Source organism: Electrophorus electricus, chromosome 26 (genome assembly GCF_041902795.1).
Source record: "Electrophorus electricus isolate QZ-2024a chromosome 26, ASM4190279v1, whole genome shotgun sequence".
NCBI lineage: Eukaryota > Metazoa > Chordata > Actinopteri > Gymnotiformes > Gymnotidae > Electrophorus > Electrophorus electricus.
The window spans coordinates 9,889,490-9,908,274 of NC_137522.1; the positions used below are offsets into that span (position 1 = coordinate 9,889,490).

At 45.0% G+C, this 18,785-nt stretch overlaps 1 protein-coding gene across 4 annotated transcripts in view; it reads left to right on the plus strand.

Moving 5' to 3' along the window:
- Positions 1-17,727, plus strand: part of lingo3a (leucine rich repeat and Ig domain containing 3a) — a 36,461-nt gene extending 18,734 nt beyond the window's left edge. For 2 of the 4 annotated variants that reach the window (XM_081708511.1, XM_081708510.1), the window contains exon 4: positions 14,334-17,727. In XM_081708511.1, coding sequence (XP_081564637.1) covers positions 14,378-16,195 — 1,818 coding nt within the window. In that variant the 5' untranslated portion in view covers positions 14,334-14,377 and the 3' untranslated portion in view covers positions 16,196-17,727. Of the gene's footprint in view, positions 1-496; positions 1,089-1,222; positions 1,932-14,333 lie in introns of those variants that run through there. The other 2 variants (XM_035523416.2, XM_035523417.2) reach the window with 2 other exon arrangements.
- The last annotated feature ends 1,058 nt before the right edge of the window (positions 17,728-18,785 follow it).

Consider the following 18,785-nt stretch of genomic DNA (forward strand, 5'->3'; position numbering starts at 1 on the left):
AAAAACCCCCATTGTTAAATTGTTGCACACAAAGTCAAATTAAGTTGTGTGAAATTGAAAAAGAAACCAGTGGACTCCAGCTGTTCGTTTCTTGTTACTGTGAAGTAAATTTGGAGTTCCATTGAACACCCCCTCATTGGAGTTCCCTGCCGGCTGGTTAGGGAATAGTTGAGCCTCAGAGTGTGAAAACACTCTTGCCTTCTTCAGAGTTGTAAATTCTGTTTAATCTAATTCACGAGACAGTGCCGATACCACCTTCAGATGTCATTGTGATAGTGCCAGGTGGCTCCTTGCCCAGAGCATTGCCTTTGTATGTTATTTCCTGTTTTGGAGACTTTTTAGATGATCCCTAAATTGGTATATTTGCTGGCAGAGTGAGTTTAGAAGCTGTTCAGCCGTTTTTTGGTGGGGGGTGGGGTGGGGTGGGGTGGGGGGGGGCAGGAGAGAAAGAGATAGAGAAAGAGGGAGGGAGGCAGAGAGAGAGATAGATAAATAGACCAACTGAGCGAGAGAGGCAGGCAGGCAGTAACTTCCCCCTTATACACACACAGACACACATGCACACGGCAGCTTTAGGGAACAACATCCAAGAAGCAAATAGGATTCTCCCTGATGTCGGACAGCCTTTCTCCCCCACATACACGCACAGTCCCAGGCAGACGCTGCGCGCACGCTTCCCACAGCGAGCGCATATGCTCCCACCCCCATCAGCTCCCCTGTCAGTGGGGCAGTTGCACGCACTCTGCCTTCCACCCAACGGGAACCGGCGGCAGGAAATGAAGGCTGTGAGAGAGAACCTGGCCACGCACGCTTTCCCCCCGACACTCCAGTGCTGACACAGAGTGCACCGCTATACCCGGAATCGCAAGCTGGAGCTGATTCTCCCCGAGAAGCACCTTGTCCGATGCCCACAGGTGTAGGTGGCCGCAATTGCAAGCCTAGTCGGAAGACCCACGTGCCCCCCACCACCACCACAACCACCGCGAGGACCCAAGAGAGGGACAGGCGGCCGGCGGGACACGTGCGGGCAAAGACGCTGTTGGGGCTTTGCTGATGTGAAGGCGTTGCCTGTTGGGTTCCTGTCCTGGGTGAGTAGTCAGACTTCGCAACACTGCGATGCTGTTGCTTGAGGGGGGAGAGTGAGGGGGTTTTCGGGGGGAGGTAACTGATAAGAGGGACCTGTGTAGCCTGTTTGCTTCCCAAATTACATGACTGAAAGAAGTTTCTTCAAGAGTTTTACCTACTGAAGAGGTTTGCGGCAATGCTGCACAGGTCTGTCTCCATACACCTTTCAGGCTTTACTGCTCCTGTTCATGCTGTCATGTCCTTCCCAGTCACGTAACAACATCCAACTCCCCTCATGTGCTCAGCGACTGAGCCTGCGTGAGCTTCTGCTGAACAGCAGAGTGTCTGGGCAGCGTGTGTGTTAGAGCCATTGTATCTCCATCTCCTTCCGTTCCGTGCACTTGTGTATCTCTGGACACTGCGCCCTCATCACCCTGCAGTCAGCCGTTCTCATGCCCTTCTAACGCTGGAAACCGAGCTCTCATGACCCGGTGGGATCGGTGACAGCGCTGCAGTATGGCTGAAGTGCACAAATTACTCTCCGCCGGTCTCCAGGGGATTTTTCGGGGGCGGATTCTAAACTGTCCGCTGAGCCGTAAGTGACGAGAAGTGTTTTCCGCGGGATTAATTCTGATGTGGTGGGTTTTCCTTTATGAGGGAAATAAAAGGAAGTGCTGATGCAGACATGGGCTTTAGGGAAGGGGACTTGCTACATCACGTATGGGCATTGGAAGGAAACAAGGACAGAAAACCTGCATTCCAGCGCGCACAGCAGACGCGTCACGTGCATTAGAGTGCGAGTGCAAGGATCGCACTGCAGTGTGCATTAGACACTTGTAAGCTCTTCAGGAAGTGATGTTTTGAAGGTATGGAATTACATGCATGGTAACAAAATGTGTCAGGCACAAATCTCTGCTGTTTTATGTGTTTTTCAGTTTCTCTGAGATTTCTACAAAAGTGAAGATTTTTTTGCTGATTCAATACAGACATCTTTCTGCTTCATTAATGTCTTCCATAATACATCTTTTTGGGACAATTCCTGCCTGAATCTTTGCTTGTAGCAGCATGTATGAGTGTCAGCCAGTGCAGTACATTTATACATTTTGCCCTGAAACTGCTGGATGCCATAAAGATTCAACCGAAACACGCCTGAACGCATTTCCCCTCTGATGTGCTCTGCAATCTCCCTCTTTGTTTTAGTGGAATTGTTTGTTAAATTGTGCTGTGCTCATTTGGCATAAAAACTAATGAGGTTAACCCATGACCCCACGCTGTCATTGAAACCATCAAGCCAAAACGGGCGGGGAGGGGGGGGGGGGGGGGTTAAGGAGAGGAGTTCTCGTCAGCATTTGGTTTGCTGGAATCAGATGCGGTGGTTTGTATTTCAGAAGCTTATGTAGGCTGTCAAACACAGGGAGTTTGGAATGGCTGTCATGACACTCTTGCCGGGCTCCATCAATCCTCACGTACACCAGCAGGATGATCCGAACACGTTCAAGCACCGTGGAGAAACGGGACAGCTGCAATTCTCGGAGCGTGGCGTCCTCTCTGCCTGCCTCTACTGTGCTGTACTTGAACGTGACCGTGGTTGTTTAGGCTCTCGCCGGTACCCATTTCCTGCCCTGTGAAAGCTTTGCTGGGCAACTAAACTGTAAACTGCAGTCATAGATCTCAGCGGTGGTAGTGAATGGTAGCGAGACAGTGAAGAGCTGCCTTCCACTGCTATTTTGTCCCCTCACCATAGCACACCTCTCCCATGCAGTTTTTTTTTTTTTGTCCCACATTCCTGTCCTTGGACACGTTAGTTTTCCACAGGCATTAAGTTTGCATGCCTCTCTTGTCATCCCTGTTCATGGGCTCGTGTTTCCACCGCATAAAGCTCTTTAATTTTCCTAATTGGATTAACTACCCACTCATCAAACAAGCCCCAAGCCTCAGAGCCTCCTCTGTCATTACGGGACTGATTTGATGGGGCTGGTGTTTGTTTACCCATTGCTGCATTAAAAAAAAAAAACAACCTCCCAACATTTATCAGTAGCAGCTGGTTGATGCTTCTTTAAAATGTGTGCTGAAAATAGACCCTCCATGCTGGAACCTTAGCACAGTGGTACCTCTGGCTTACACACAAGAGCAGCTATCTGGAGTAAGTGGGGACTGATCGCTCTGTCCGGTGTGGTTGAGCTGTTGGCATTGCTCCCATTAATCATGATGCTGACGTTCTTTACACAGCTGTTGTAACAGATTGGAGATTTGGCTTTGGTAGTCAGTCCAGTAGCAGTTCTGACCTCTTCCTCAGGAAGAGGCTACATGTGCAATAGTGATACAGCCACTGATGTATATCTGCAATTTCTCACTGCATGGCACTGAATGAAAATGAGAGACAATATATGAACTCTGAGTTGTAAGAAAGACATCTTTCCCTTCACTGTACACACAGACCCCTGTCCCCATACAGGGACAGGATTTCTTCTCTCATCATACAAAGAGGCTTAATATCAGCTTAAAATCATGTGTCTGGATTCTTTCCTGTAATACAAAGTCCTGACTCATCACGTCAACTGGAAGACCAGACAAAAAACACTAAACGAGGCAATTAATTTGGCCATCATGTAAAGTCATTAGTTATTTCATCTTGTGGGGGGCCAATATGCTGCACTAATGATGGAAAGAGAATTTAGAGGGTTTTTATTTTTTAGAGAGAGAGAATTGAGTTGTTGCTGTTGTTATTTTTTCCCCACCTCATTAGGCATGGCTGACGTAGTCAATTATTTACCAAGTAACACTAGAGATATTCCAGAAATTTCTTAAATCAAATTTGGCTCTAGATTTGCGAGTGACTGATATGAGATGCTTCCATGAGAGTTAAAGTGACTGATTGCGATGTTAGTCATGAGAGTGCAGTCAGCTCCGCACGGATGGATTTAATTGTTAATGTGCTACCACTGTGCCTGAGTCTACAATCTGGTGACAGATGGTGCTTGAGATCAGTCTAAACAGAGTCTTTCCTTCTTCTCCCCTGAGGTAACTGTCAAGAAGCCCTGCATCATTTAATCAGACGGACTTAGTAATGATGCTCGTCTCCCAAACACCCTGGAAACTCAAAGGAGACGGCGGCTATAATGTGCCAGGGTGTTTTATTTCGATGTAAGATCAAGCTTGCCGCTTGAATGTTGACATAGACATTTTAGCGTCTAACAGTGATAGAAGCAGCTTAGTTTGACGGCCTTTCCTTGGCGTTGCTGTTTGGTGGAGCCTTTTTTTCTTTTGCGCTCAAGTGTTTTGAACTGGTGTGAAAGACTGTAACGACGCTTTGTGTGATGGAGCATGTCATCCCTTTGAGGCTTACTGGACAGGGCGCACTGTATCCTCACATTATTCCCACGTTGATCCTAGAGCCGCTGTTTAGGTGGTTTCATAGCTGCAAATGACCGACATGAATAAACATGACTCATCTAAATCCAGGCATCGGCTCTGTCTTCTTGTTCTCAGCCTGTTGCGCTGGTTTGCCTTGACTCCCTTCCGCTCCACGTTGAGGAATGCCAAATGAATCCTTTCATCTGGGGCAGGTGGGCAGAAGTGCCGCCCTCCTGGATGCGTTTCGTCTGATCCACCATTGTGAGAGACGGGTATTGATAGCGCAGCCCCATTATCCGGGGTTTGCATTTGATCGTGGAAAGTTTATGGATATATTCAGCACAATGCGTTATGTAAGCCCCAGAAAGTACACTCATGTCAGGGATGAGTCTTTCTGTGTTGTGTAATACCAATTATTCCAAACTCCTGCTATTTGGAGCTCAGACTGCTGTGTTTCTGTGAGCCATTTTGCGGTCTCGTATGAGGAGTACACAAATTGCCTTCTGGCCACAAACTCGACAAAGCTGGTTAAAGGTTCTTTCAAGTTGAGGTAGATCAGCAGACTGTGGCATTTAATGTTTATTCCTGACACCAGGTCAAAGGCATTTAACTTAACGATTAGTGGATTTTGCTGCAAGCAGACAAAAACGCAGGCTGGAAGGTGGCTGGTGAAAAAATGCTGAGCGCTCGACATTCCTCTCTGCACCCCTCTCAGCGTTCATTTCTGTCTTCCCCACTGTCTTATTCATCCCTCTCTCTCGCTCCCTCCTTCCCCCTGTCTCTGTGCTCTTAAGCCTGTGTCACAGTCTTGGGATTGTCTGTCATTCGTGGAGGCTCGGTGCCAAGCCTACTCTGATGCTTAGGAACAGCTGGGCCTCTGCACAATTGGATTCATACCCTGACAGCCAAAACAGGTCCCAGCAAAAAGGGAAAAAGAGAACACCAGTCCAACTCTCATCCAGTCACACAGCCATTGTCTGAGAGACTTTTATTCTGCAAAACCTCCTCCTCCCTTTTTTCTTTCACCCTCTCCCTCTCTCTCTCCCTATTTCTTTTTCACTCTCTCTTTCTCTTCTCTTTCTTACTCACTCATTCCCCAAGCCTGGTTCTGTCAAATAAATCTAATCAAATTTCCCAAGGCCATTTAACCTCTCTCTTATGCCGCCTGTCTCTGTAATCGTGTATAAAGTATCTGTAATAGTATTTTGTTTTTGCCAGTCAGGTCTTTAAAATGTAGAGGCTGTTGAGAGTTAGGATTTATTTTCATCAATTTCAGATGGAACAAACACTGAACTTATTTCAAACCCATCTGGGGATGAGGACATCTAGTTTAGTTTGTGAACAGCACTGGACATCTTCTCATGACGGGGGTTTGGGAGTGCCCTACAGCTGTCTGCCTGGAAGGGGGCTTAAACCAGTAGCAATAAAATAATTCCCTCAAAGCCTGGACCCTGTGACATAACAGTTGCAGTTGCTGGTTGCATTTTGGTGCAGTTTTATGCAGGCACAATTTTATAAGCCAGTTGTCTCAAATGATCTTGTGTTATCTTGTATGCGTACAGTGGAATGCTGATGGCAGGTACACTTTGAGTAGCCCCAGGCCCTGCAGGGTAAGGCGACCACTCTCAGTAGATCCAGGCTCAGCACCCAGATACTGCTGTCATCCAGTCTAGGCAGTGTAGTATGTTAATCTGAGTCTTGTGCAGCCATGTGTGTCATTTCACAGGCTGGAGGTATAAAGCAGCTCACCGCCATCATCAATGGGAAGAAATGTGTGCGGTCCCTAATTTTCTCTCGTTAGAAATATGATTATAGCGTATCTCAGCTTGCTTTCATTAGGATTCAGCGAGAGTCCAATTGCTTTCAATCACTGGAAGCTGAAGCTGTATTGCATGGGACGGTGCCAGTGGTTGGTGAGTGCGGCAGTGAAACTAGCAGATGCTGCTTTCACGTGGCAGCCAGTTTAAGCAGTCACCCCGGAAAGCTGTCCAGAGTGCCAGCTTACTAGGGTTTTGTTAAAGCTTTTTAAATAGCTAACATTTCCTATTCCACCATCTTAGAACCACAGGTAGTGTGGTGTGTCCAGGGTCCTGTGTTTTTCCTGTAACCCTAGGTTGAGGTCCGTGACGTTTAATTTTTCAGCGTCCACTTGAACTCACACCACCCAAACGTAAGGTCAGCAATATGACCCCTGTTTGGTGGAGGTTGGCTTTGCCTTGGCCACAAGTAGGTGGCTTTCTGTTCTGAAATACACACCGAGGCTAACCTACAAGTTCACTGCAATTCCTTTGTCATAACTACATTTGAAAAGCTTTTGGGTGCTAAAGTGTGAAGCTCAAAAAGTCTTTTTCCAGATGGTGTAGTATGAGAAAGTTTTGCCTAACAAGTGTTCAGTTAAATTTAGTGCAGGAAGTTTTGTTGACTATTTCCATGAGGAGTGTGTGTATGGTTTACATTTTGCTTATAGGTATGTATTATATGAATAAAGATCCTTTGTACTGCCTGGTCTACTCTACATAAATAGAAGCAGGGCATTTATTTTTTTTTGGATAAGATATATTTTGACTGAAAATCCCTCTAAAACTTTTTAAAGTCTACTCCATGGTCACATTGAAACCTAATCATGACTCACTTATCTGTTAATTGGTAACAGCTGCCATGTTGAATCTTTCCCTTTCCTTCACATCTTTGCTGTTGTACAAATCCCTAGTGCCTGCAGAAGACAAACTAAGGACACTACTAAGGATTACTTTAATTCTTCAAGGGCTTGAGTCTCCATTATCAAGCTTAATTGATGTATTAAATAACATGGGCTTGTGTTCACTTAGGAAGTGACAGTATTGAATGTCTCTTGGGTTACTTACAGTTTACCTCAGACTTCACTCTTGTCTTGGACTTTGGCGATAAAGTATCAAATGTTGTTAGTGGGCTTGATGTCACATTGATGGTCCACACTATACTTTGATCTCCAGATCCATATATCCATGTTATGCCATGTTACCATATCATATTGAACATCTTTTACATGAGATTGTAGTTAAGACAGATGTTTTCTATGGATTCTAAATCCTTAATTGCATATGGTACCTTGTAAACGCTTTTCTCACCTCTGAGAACCTGCCGGTTCACCTGCCGGCCCTCCTGGGCTGCTTGTTGGCACCTGTTAGTGTTGATCTGGCTGATCTGGAAGCAGCAGGAGGCCTGATTAAATGCTCCACGGAGGTGCTGAGCAGGACATTCCGAGGTAGGGCATGGGGCCGGACTGGTCACTCTCTGTTCACAGGCTGGGTGGAGGACGACACTCTTTCTTTCATGCTGGGCACGTGAAACCCACCTGCTAGTTGCTGTCCTGAAGTTGTTAAAGCATATTAGGTGTGAATCACCTCATTCATCTCAGTATATCTGAATCTTGAGTGTACTTTGCTATGCTGCAGGAAAATGATCCGATATACACTTTAAAAGCTTTTTAGAGCTATTAAATAAGAATGAAAACCAGAGTGTATTATAAAAGATGGTCTGGTCTTGCAGTCAGCTGATGTCTCCTGTGGGATTACCTGGACTGCTCAGTGAAGAAAGCATGTGCCACCAGTCCAAAGAGACTTCTATAAAGGCTTGGAATACCAAAATATCTGGTGAAACATGATAAGAACGCCTTTAAAATGTCACTAAAACTATTCATTCACATATTTTTTATTAATGTTGAATTCAAGCAAAACCAAATTAAGTTAGTTTTTAGTTGAAACAGGTGGTATATACATATTGCATGTGTCACTGTATTGGCATTAGCTGACCAGTAAGCTGTGTGAGGCCTGATTACAAAGGTGAAGTAATGCTTGGTCTCTGCTGGTTCACTACTCAAAATAATTTAGTTAGCAATGGTCCTGCGGGCTGAAACTGACCAATTTTGAACAAGGTAGAGGCTGAGGGTGCATGGCAACAGATGGACTACAGACTGTAATTTGACACCTATAAAATACACTTATAAAAAGGGGGTACCTAATAAAGTTTCCAGTGAGTATGAATGCAAGGTATGTGCTTGTACTAAAGTGGCTGGTGATTGTTTATGTTTGCATGTGATTATGCGCATGGAAAGAACAGCCAGAACAGGAACAGCTGAGCATGGTCCCACCCCCTGCACCCTTGTCCAGCGTTAACAGCGAGCTCCCTATCAAAAGATGCCCATGAAATTTGAAGCGATGCTTCTTGACAGGCTAGGAATGCCAGCCAGTGAAGCGTGTGTGCTTGAGCGGATCTGAGAGACACATTCTCCCTGTGTCTTCATGCCTGAGTTGGACAGTGCCCGATGTTGTTTTTATACTGCATGTCTCCATGGTTTTATCCCCCTCAGGTAATTACTAGCTAACCTGTCCACTCAGCTTGAATCAGTTATATACTTAAATCGTCCTAAATTTATATAGAAGTGTCCACAAGCGTTGAAACTGGCAGGGAGGGTGGGAAACAGGACCCAGCATTTCACCTTCTCAGCCAGTCCTTGGGCTATGCACAATCTCATTCATTTTTAAAGAAAATAGCCTGTTTTGAGGACTAATAAAAGTCTAAGTATGTGGAATTACAGTTAATAATCAGTCATTTCTTAAATGACCTCACAGTAATTGCAGTAACAACCAGGGATTTAAGGACTCTGCAGTCAGCTCATTTCTTTTACTTCTGGTCTCTGACACCAGTGGTGTAGCTCATGCCAAATTACATCCTTATAGCAATTACAGAAAGGTGTGCCTCTTCTCTGCCCAACTGCCAAGGATGCTGCAAATGACTAGCCTACTTTTATCCTCCCATATGCTGATAGCAGTGATGCGAGTCCTTGCTACCCTCTGCAAGTCATTACATTTTCCCCAGGCATCACTGGACTGCTGGGTTTGGATCAGCTAGTATTAAAGCATTTGTAGGCTACTTAATGAAGCAATTTGCTGCAGTAAACGAACTTTTAAAAGTGGTTTGTAATTTTGTTGCTGGTTTTTGGTAATGGCACTATGATGTCACTCTAGGAAATGAATCAGTCCTTGGGGTGGATTCGAATGACTTGAAAATAATGAGGAAGTGAAATGCAAGCCCTTGCAGACTTTGTACTCAGGAAGAGGGACCCAAAAAACAAAACTATATTGTAATTTGTTAGAAATAGTTTTCTTGATCTAGACCCAGTAAGTCTAGTAACAGTGGATAACATACATATTGTAACGTGAAACATTTATTAACATAAAACATGTAGAACGGTGGCATTCACACAACATGAACGAAAGACATGACTTATACATCTAACTAAACACAGGCTATAGTAACACCCAACAATGACTACATACGCACTTCCATCAGCGAACAAACAATGACCAACGGTGAGGCACGCACTAACGGGGGTTTAAATAGACAAACACACATCAACACGTAACCCCGTACAGACATTACAAACAAAGCTGAGTAGTTAAGCCTCAGTGGGCACGTAATGGGAGCTGTTTCAAGGGTTTGTCATTCTTCCGACCTCTCCCTCCTCGGCAGAGAGCAGACGCGCGTCCCCGTGGTCTGCTGTAGATTACCACCCAGCTGATGTCCTTGTACGCCTCGCTTGGCCAGGGTTGGCGCTGCTGCCGTGATGCCCGCCACGCCCCTGGGGAGCGCCTGATCATCTGCAGCGTCCATCAACCAACCGGGCCGCCTGTGCCCTGCTAGCTCACGGGGCCGCTCGGCCTCCCGCCAGCCGATGGGAGCGTGATGGATGGCCCTCCTGAACTGGCGTGTAGGTACGCCAAATCTGTGGCGTGGGAGAGCTCCAGAAGAGAGCCGTCTGCCGCGGTGGAGCCCCACCGGCTAGGGGTGGCGGTATTCCATAAAGCCCTGAAGCCCTGAAGAGTAACGTTCTGGACTGTCTGGATTCAAAGTTCTGCTGTAAGTTTTTGCGTTCTAGCTGCCCTGAAGGGTAACCAAAAAAAAAAAAGTGTTCTGGAGTGAAAATTGTCCTCAATTTGTTTCCTCCAGTATTCCAGTTGCCCTACAGCGAATGTTAAAATTGTGCTCTTGAGTGTGCTCTGGAGTAAAATTTGGAGTCAAATTATTCCCTCAAAATGTTTTCTCCATCATATCTTGGTTAACACTTAGCATGCTAACTGTTAGCTAGTAGCGCCTTTGTGAAGTTTTTCCCCTTAAAGTTCCGGCACGATTTGCGAGAAGAATAAAATCACAGAGGAACTAGTAGCTAATAGAATGCTATACCAGCTTCGAACACGAGGGGGCGATTCCATTCAGTGGACTCAACGAGGAGAGGCAATGTAAAAACGAAAGCTGGCCATCCATCTGTCTTATTAATCATAATAAGTGATGATATGGGAATCAGATAGGAAAGATGGGATGTTAGCCAAGATTTGTCTAACTTTACCCGTCAGAACAGCTAGAATACAAAACATTTCTGATGATGAAAAAAAAATTGAGGGAGAACTTTGACTCCAGAACACATTTTTTGTTACCCTTCAGGACAGATAAAAGAAAGAAAAAAGTTGCGGAAGAACTTTGACTCCTGAGGACACATTTATTTATTGATTTATTTTTACATTACTCTTCAGGGCTTCTGTATGTTTTACTTATTTTTTTTAATATTCCCTCTGACCTGTTGTAAACACACTTAATCACACCTTGTATGCTGCTCCAGACAGCATGCTGAGCACATGGAAATACCAAAGGTCTTAACTGCAATCTTTCCCACAGTCCCTCACCAAAGCACCACGCGCGATGCTTTTTTGCCTCTTATAATTCTGCACACAGAGGCCTCTATCCCCATGACTGCATAAGACTGATTAATCTGCAGACAGGCCAGCTGAAACACTGTGATTAGGTGCCTCAACTTGGACACAATTCACTGGACCCTGTCCCTTGATCCTTTTCCAATATCACTGATGGTCTAGACATGTGGACATTTCTCACCTGAACAGGCTGCTGTTTGTCCAGCACTGTGAGCTAATCCCCTCCTCTAATATCCTCTCATATCTGATTAATTAGTGCTTTGCTTGATGAATGGTGGTCCGGTAACCCCGGGGCTGACGTCGGCCACCTGTCTGAGGGGGTGAGCCGCAGCGACGTGTCTCGTGCATGGCCCTGCTGAGGCCTCTACTTTGCCTTTCCTCTTCCTCTCGTTACAGCAATGACCGTGATATTCGACACTCATCTGCACCCGGGCTGATGAAAGTCCTGTGGCTCATATCAAGCCCTGAGCCTGGGATCTGAGCTGGCAGGCTTCCGCTGCTGTTAGGGCCCCAGAGGGCTGTCTTTTGGCCTTACGCTCCTTATAAATACCGTGACGTAATGCATTATTAACTTGCCCCACGCTGCCCGAAGCCCAAGGGCCTTCCAGTACCGATATCAATCTTCCAGGCTGCATGAGTGGAGCCAATATAGAAATTCATTCTGGGCATTGGTTGTAGTAAGCAAATTATAATTTAGAGAATTAGTCCCTAGTGACACCTTTTAAATGTGTGTTTGGGGCAGTTGATGTAAGGGAGGCTATAATTTATGTCCGTAATGTGTTAATGTGAGCTCAGCCTTCTTGAAGAGTTCCCTTAATTGGAAGTTAAAGTATGTTGTGCGTTGGGGGTGGGGTGTTAAACGTTGTCGGATGGTAAATAATTGCGATGGGCTGTAAAATCATTTCTGCGGCAACATAACCGGCAGTGCTTATGAGTGACATTGCTGGCTCTTCATTGAAGATGAGTGAGTCTCATCCATTTACGTGGCAGCTAATGTCCTGGAGGAGTCCATTCACTCCACCTGTCGTTTGGTGAGGGCTGTCTGTGCTGAATGGATGTGCTGCTCTGTGTCACCGGATACAGCGCTGAGTTGGAGGCTGTCCACGTGTTGGTGTTACCAGAGATGATGGGGGAGGGCTGAGTGAGGGGGGTCTTTTGGTGTTCTTACCGCTGCACCAGTGCTATTCTCCAACAGCATACTGGCACTTGAAGACGGGACTGTTGAACTTTTGAACCAGAGGTGAGTCTGCGGTACCTCGCTATAGCAGAACATGATGACTTTCTTTGCGCGATTTGGATATCAGTTGGTCTAGGCTTGTATATTGGTTTGTTTTCTCATATAGCTGAAAGGATGGAGTTTATATGAAAGCCTTTGGTTGGAATTTTCCACATTTTAGAAGCTGATCAGAGCTCCCATAATATATTATAGTGAAACATATCATACCCTGACGTACTCAAGTGCGCATTGTGCTTATGCCATGATTGTGAAGAGAAGATGAAAACCTTAAATCCTTAAAAGGGTAATTAACTCATCCTTCAGCCTGAGAAAGGTGAAATTAACAATAGGTAATTGAAAAAGGGATCCTTGTACCAAAAAAGTTTAATTAAGATAAGAGGATTATCCCATGCATTCATTAAAACTATCTGTGTTATTATTGGGCTTCAGGAAAAGCCAGTGTGCTCAGAAATGTTTCATAAACGTCACCCAATCTATTATTATTTCTCTGGTGTTAAGTTCTGAATAATCACTTACTTAATTCTAATTAGCTGGACACCATACAGATGAATTCCGTGAGAATTCTTTGGGCATACATCCTGACAAAGAGGTCAGAAAAATGCATTTCCAGATCGTCAGGCTGTCTGCAACCATCACCAGTGCATTCTCTGAGCATAATGACTGTGTTCTTTAGCTGTTTTCCCCGAAGCAGTATGATTACTTATAAACCGAATATGAATAGTAATTAAAGTTTACTTAAAATATGCAACGCTGCAACCAGGGAACTGTTCACCCTGTCATTGGGAGTTTGCTGGCTTGAGCCCTGATGCTGCTACAGCTGCCCATGCCAGGGCAAGTCAGTGTGGCCGTCCGAGTGGGAGGGATGGCGCTTCTCCACCCCACATCATTCACTGCGGCACTGGCCAGTTGTGTACGTCTGTGTGTTTGTGCTTGCTGACAAAGGGCAACTGGCCTCCGCCTGCCCTTGTCCCAACATGCACAGCAGCTTGATGTGGCACATGGCATGATATGTTTGGGAGGAAGCATATGCCTGCTGCACCCTTCACGGTTGGTAGTTGTTGTATGACAGGTAGAGTCTAGCTAGTTTGTGGGTGGAAGGAAAAATGGGCTAGAAATTTTTTTTTTAAAAAGTGCAATAACACTCAACTTTTCGCTTTTGAGTGATGTTCTTTTTCGCCCCTCCGGTTTATTGAGTGTCGTGACCGTGGCCCTCGTCATGCCACATGAGTCACCTACTCTGCCCACTCAGGGCGAGCAAGGCCGTTTATACCACATCATTCCAACACACTCACTAAAGCTAAAGGTGGAAGCCATCTGTGCTTTGGCTGCTTGAGCAGTACCTCTCCTGTGGTAGTGTACCAGAATCACTAGTTCCTGGATCCGGTCGGGGAGCCTCTGAGTGCAGTCTGAGCATAGTGACAACCATTCCGCCATGGGCCTGAAGTCAAATGTGTTGGCTTTTGTGTTCCATGACAGATTGTCTTCTATAAAATAACCCACATTCGGAAACCTTTTTAACGAAAAGAGGTTTTCTAGAATGATGTCTGGATCATTGTGCCTTGTAAATTTTAGCATATGTGATCAGGTACATGAGCTCTAAACTGGCATAGTTTTGTCTAATTTCACTTTATTTCATTGTTCAATGTGTTTTGTAGGCTAATTTGCATTCCATTTTCTCACACCAAGTAATAGGTTGATATAGGATCCTTTTCCAAAGGTGCCACACACAGTGCTCAGTGCACAGGACATTAATGGGCCTCTTAAAAAGGGCATATGTGTTCACCCCAATCAACCTCCTGCCTCCCCTCATCACACTCATTAACTACAATGGAGTTGTGTAAGTGGTTATTGTATAACTTTATAATAGAAACCTAATGGAAAGATGGAACTAATTAACCATGTGTTTTGTGCCCTGTGTTTGGTGTGTCTAGGTGTCTGGTGCACTGTTCCAGCCCTAGTAAGGCTGAGAAGGGGCATGGCTGTCTGTCCAGGCCTGGACTTACTGGGCCTTTGTCTACTGTTGGTCACAGCACCTGGGTCTCAAGGCCAAAGCTGTCCCTCGCACTGTGATTGCGTGCCCCAGAGGAAGGTTGTGATTTGCCAGAACAAGCACCTCAGTTCGTTTCCAAACGGAGTTTCTGCCGACACGCGGCTGCTAGACCTGCGTGGCAATAGTTTGCGCTGGGTGGAACATGATAATCTGGCAGCCCTCGTCTATTTGGAGGAGTTGGATCTTAGTGAGAATCTCATCAGCGTGCTAGAACCCAATGCTTTTTCCAGCTTGCTGAATCTACGCGTGTTGCGCCTGCGTGCCAACCAGTTGAAGCTGGTGCCAATGGGAGCCTTCTCGCATCTCGCCAATCTCACGACTTTGGACCTGAGTGGGAATAAGCTTGTCATCTTGCTCGACTTCACTTTCCAGGATCTGCATAACCTTCGACACCTGGAGGTGGGTGACAATGACCTGGTGTACATCTCGAACAAGGCCTTCCTGGGCTTGGTTGGCCTGCGGGAGCTCACCATCGAAAGGTGCAACCTGACCTCTATCTCAGGCCAGGCTCTTTCCTACCTCCGTGGCTTGGTTACACTGCGACTATGCTACCTCAGCATCGCCTCACTAGAGGAACAGAACTTCCGTAAGCTTGGTGGACTGCGTGGCCTAGAGATAGACCACTGGCCCTTCTTAGAGTACATTTCCCCGCACAGTTTTCAGGGCCTAAACTTGTCCTGGCTGACTATTACCAACACAAACATTACCATGATTCCCACCAGTGCCCTCCGCAACCTTATCCACTTGGCCCGCCTAGACCTCTCGTACAACCCCATTTCTGTGCTGGAGTCCTGGTCCCTGCATGACCTGATCCGTCTGAAAGAGCTGCACCTTGTGGGCACCAGATTGGTGTCAGTGCAACCTTATGGCCTTGGGGGTCTGCAGCAGATCCGCCTGCTCAATCTGTCCAACAACGGGCTGGTCACGCTGGAGGAGTCTGCCTTCCACTCGGTGAGCACGCTGGAGTTGCTGCGGGTGGATGGCAATCCGCTCTCCTGCGACTGCCGCCTGCTGTGGATCCTGCAGCGGCGCAAGACCCTAGGCTTTGGCGGCCGGCCGCCGGTGTGCACCACACCCATGGAGGTGCGGGGCAGGGCCCTCAGCGCCTTCGCTGATGCCACTCTCCTTGACCACTTCACCTGCCAGCGGCCCAAGATCCGCAACCGTAAGCTGCAGCAGCTGAGCGCTCGTGAGGGCCAGGCGGTGTCGTTCCTGTGCCATGCAGAAGGGGAGCCGACGCCAGTCATCTTCTGGATATCGCCCCAGCGCCGCCGCATCACCACTAAAAGTGTGGGCCGTGTCACCGTGCTACCGGAGGGAACGCTGGAGATCCGCTACGCCCAGGTGACGGATAGCGGCACGTACATCTGCATTGCCAGCAATGCTGGCGGCAACGACACCTACTTCGCCACACTCACGGTCAGCGGGCTGCCACTGGATGCAGCCCTTGCAGCAAATCGCACCTACTACATGGGTGACCTCAATGACACAAACCAGAATGACACGCATGTCTTCCTGAAGTTCACACTGGACCTCAAGACCATTCTGGTGTCCACGGCCATGGGCTGTATCACGTTTCTGGGTGTGGTCCTTTTCTGCTTCCTGCTCTTGTTTGTGTGGAGTCGTGGACGCGGACAGCACAAGAACAACTTTTCAGTGGAGTACTCCTTCCGGAAGGTGGATGGCCCTGCAACCAGTGGTGGTCAAGGAGGGGCTCGAAAATTCAATATGAAGATGATATAGAGGCCTAAAACAAGGTTCTGTGCTTTTTAAACATGAAGGCAGGGTAACTAAGTCATGCACTGAAGAGTTTGGTGGATGTATTTGCCCTTCATTTTTGTGGACAATTTTCAGAGTCCCTTTTATTGTAAAATTTCATTCAGACATAAACTGCTCCTATATATCTAGATATTTCTACAAATAGAGAAATAAGCCATGATTCCACAATAGTGTGTACAATGGTATAGCAGTATGTTGCTTCAGCAATTTAGCAGTGTGTGCTCTGAAAACGCATACACGATAACTACTCACTTAATTATAGAGATGAACAAATAATATCTATTCAATTTAATTAATAACTGTATAGCAGCACAGATTGTTATTCTGTAATAGAAGTGTTATTACAAATAAGTCAAACTTGTGAAGAGAGTCAATTGTCCGACATTGAGCACATTCTTCTAATGCTGCAGGTGCATTATCAAAGGTGCTCTCTGACTGCCAAGGAAATGCCAAAATGTCCTGATGTAATAAGGTGTGGAGTTTGTCCAGACTAGGAAAGGGCTCCTTTTTTTTTGCTGTTCACCTTGACAACAGCAGCATGTATGGTTTGCACTGCCAACCACCAATTAAATGATGATGTAGACAATTGTACAATTTTTTAAAAATCCCACTTTGTTTTACCTGGTGGTGGAAAGCACCATTTTCAAGGACTGTAACTGAGTTCTTATATCGCTTTCCTAATTACGATTATCGATTTCACATCGGCACACTAATCTGCGCAGTCAGTGATGTCGAAACCTTAAACAAAGCACATACACTTTTTTTCTTATTACAGAGAGAACTTGTATCTGTCAATCACTATTATTAGCAGTGTGACATTTTTCTTGTGTAAAGACGTTCAAGTATTTATAACCGTGTATATATATTCAGTTGTTTTGTGTATAGTGTTTCTGTGTCTAGTTTTGATAGACTTTATTATGCTGTGTTGTGAGAAACATTTTAAACGGTCGACGCAGGAGGTAATACACAGTAATAAACAACACTTTTTTTCTCCAAGACTTTTTTTTCCCTTGCAAAAGCATGGGCTACTATCTTGTGTTTGTAGTTAATAATGTCACATGACCGATAGTGCTTACAAATGTTACGTGAAAGGTCCCATCCCTGCGCGCCAAAATCATTTAACTAAGCTACACTGCTGCCCTCAGCTGGTGGGAAGTGTTTAGTAACAAGGTATTAGCGCACGAACCCTTCTAACTACATGCATAGGTCGTCTATCTCACAAACTGATTTTTACACTAAATGGAGAGTCCTGTGCATTCTTTTGCTCTTTGTCATTAAACGTTTAGTTCAAGATATAAGGATGGACTACACTCTTGAAAACAAATGTTCTGGGTTAAATAGTAAAAAAAAAAAAGGTTTATATATTTAAAGATTAATTAGATTCACATCATGTTTTGAACAAAAGGGAATTACTTCAAGTTAGTTTTATTCTTTCACTGTACATTTAACTACTGTTTATAAATGTGTGTATCCTAAAATGTCTTTGCTGTCTTCTGTTTATCCTTAGGAACTTTTTCAGTTACTTGCTTAATGCAAGTCCTTCATTTATTTATTTATATATAAATATAAATGTGTATGTATATATATATATATATATATATATATATATATATATATATATATATATATATATATGTATATGTATATATATATATGTATATGTATATATATATATGTGTGTATATATATATGTATGTGTGTATATATATATATATATATATATATATATATATATATATAGAGAGAGAGAGAGAGAGAGAGAGAGAGAGAGAGAGAGAGAGAGAGCACAAAACAGTTTTTGTGAATGTTAACAGTGTTTAACAGTTTGGAGAATTGTAAATTAATTCTCCAGACACTCTGTTGCTGATTTAGCAGGAAGTAATCTTTTGTTTACTTATTTTTTCCTCATGTCACTAGAGCACTAAAAGAATGCAAGTTTGAGTTATTGTCACTAAATTTTCCAAAGAAACGTCTTAGTCATTACCAATCTCCTTATCTCTTTTGTGAGACTGCACAGGTCTTTGCTGCTGAGGATATTTACACATTCATTTCTGATTTTATCTCCAGTTATCTAACCATTACAATTTGAAACAGTCAGGCCTTGGGGGAGTGTAAATATATAGTATAGGCTCACTGAGAAAGCTTAATTCATATTCAGTTCTTTTTATAGTATTAACCCTTTTTGCTTAGGTTTCTTCTTGACTATCCAAATGTATCCACCAATCAGAAACCTGTGTGTTTTAGACAAAAGTAATAGCACCTACACACAAACATTACCATTAAACCTTGTAAAGAATCTATTTTTCTGTGTCCTGATTGGTCAGAATGTAACACCATTATTGAGATGGGTTTCCCTTCAGGGTACATGTGTCTCTCCATGTGTCATGGGTGGCCGGCCTCCCAGCAGGAGGAACACGCCCACTCACTGGGAGGACCACAGTACACACCTACCCCGCTCCCAATCACCAGCCTACTAACCATGTGCACCTGTCCCTTGTTTCTCCCTTCCACTATTTCAACCCGCAGGGACTGTGCTGCGCCTTAGTGGATTACC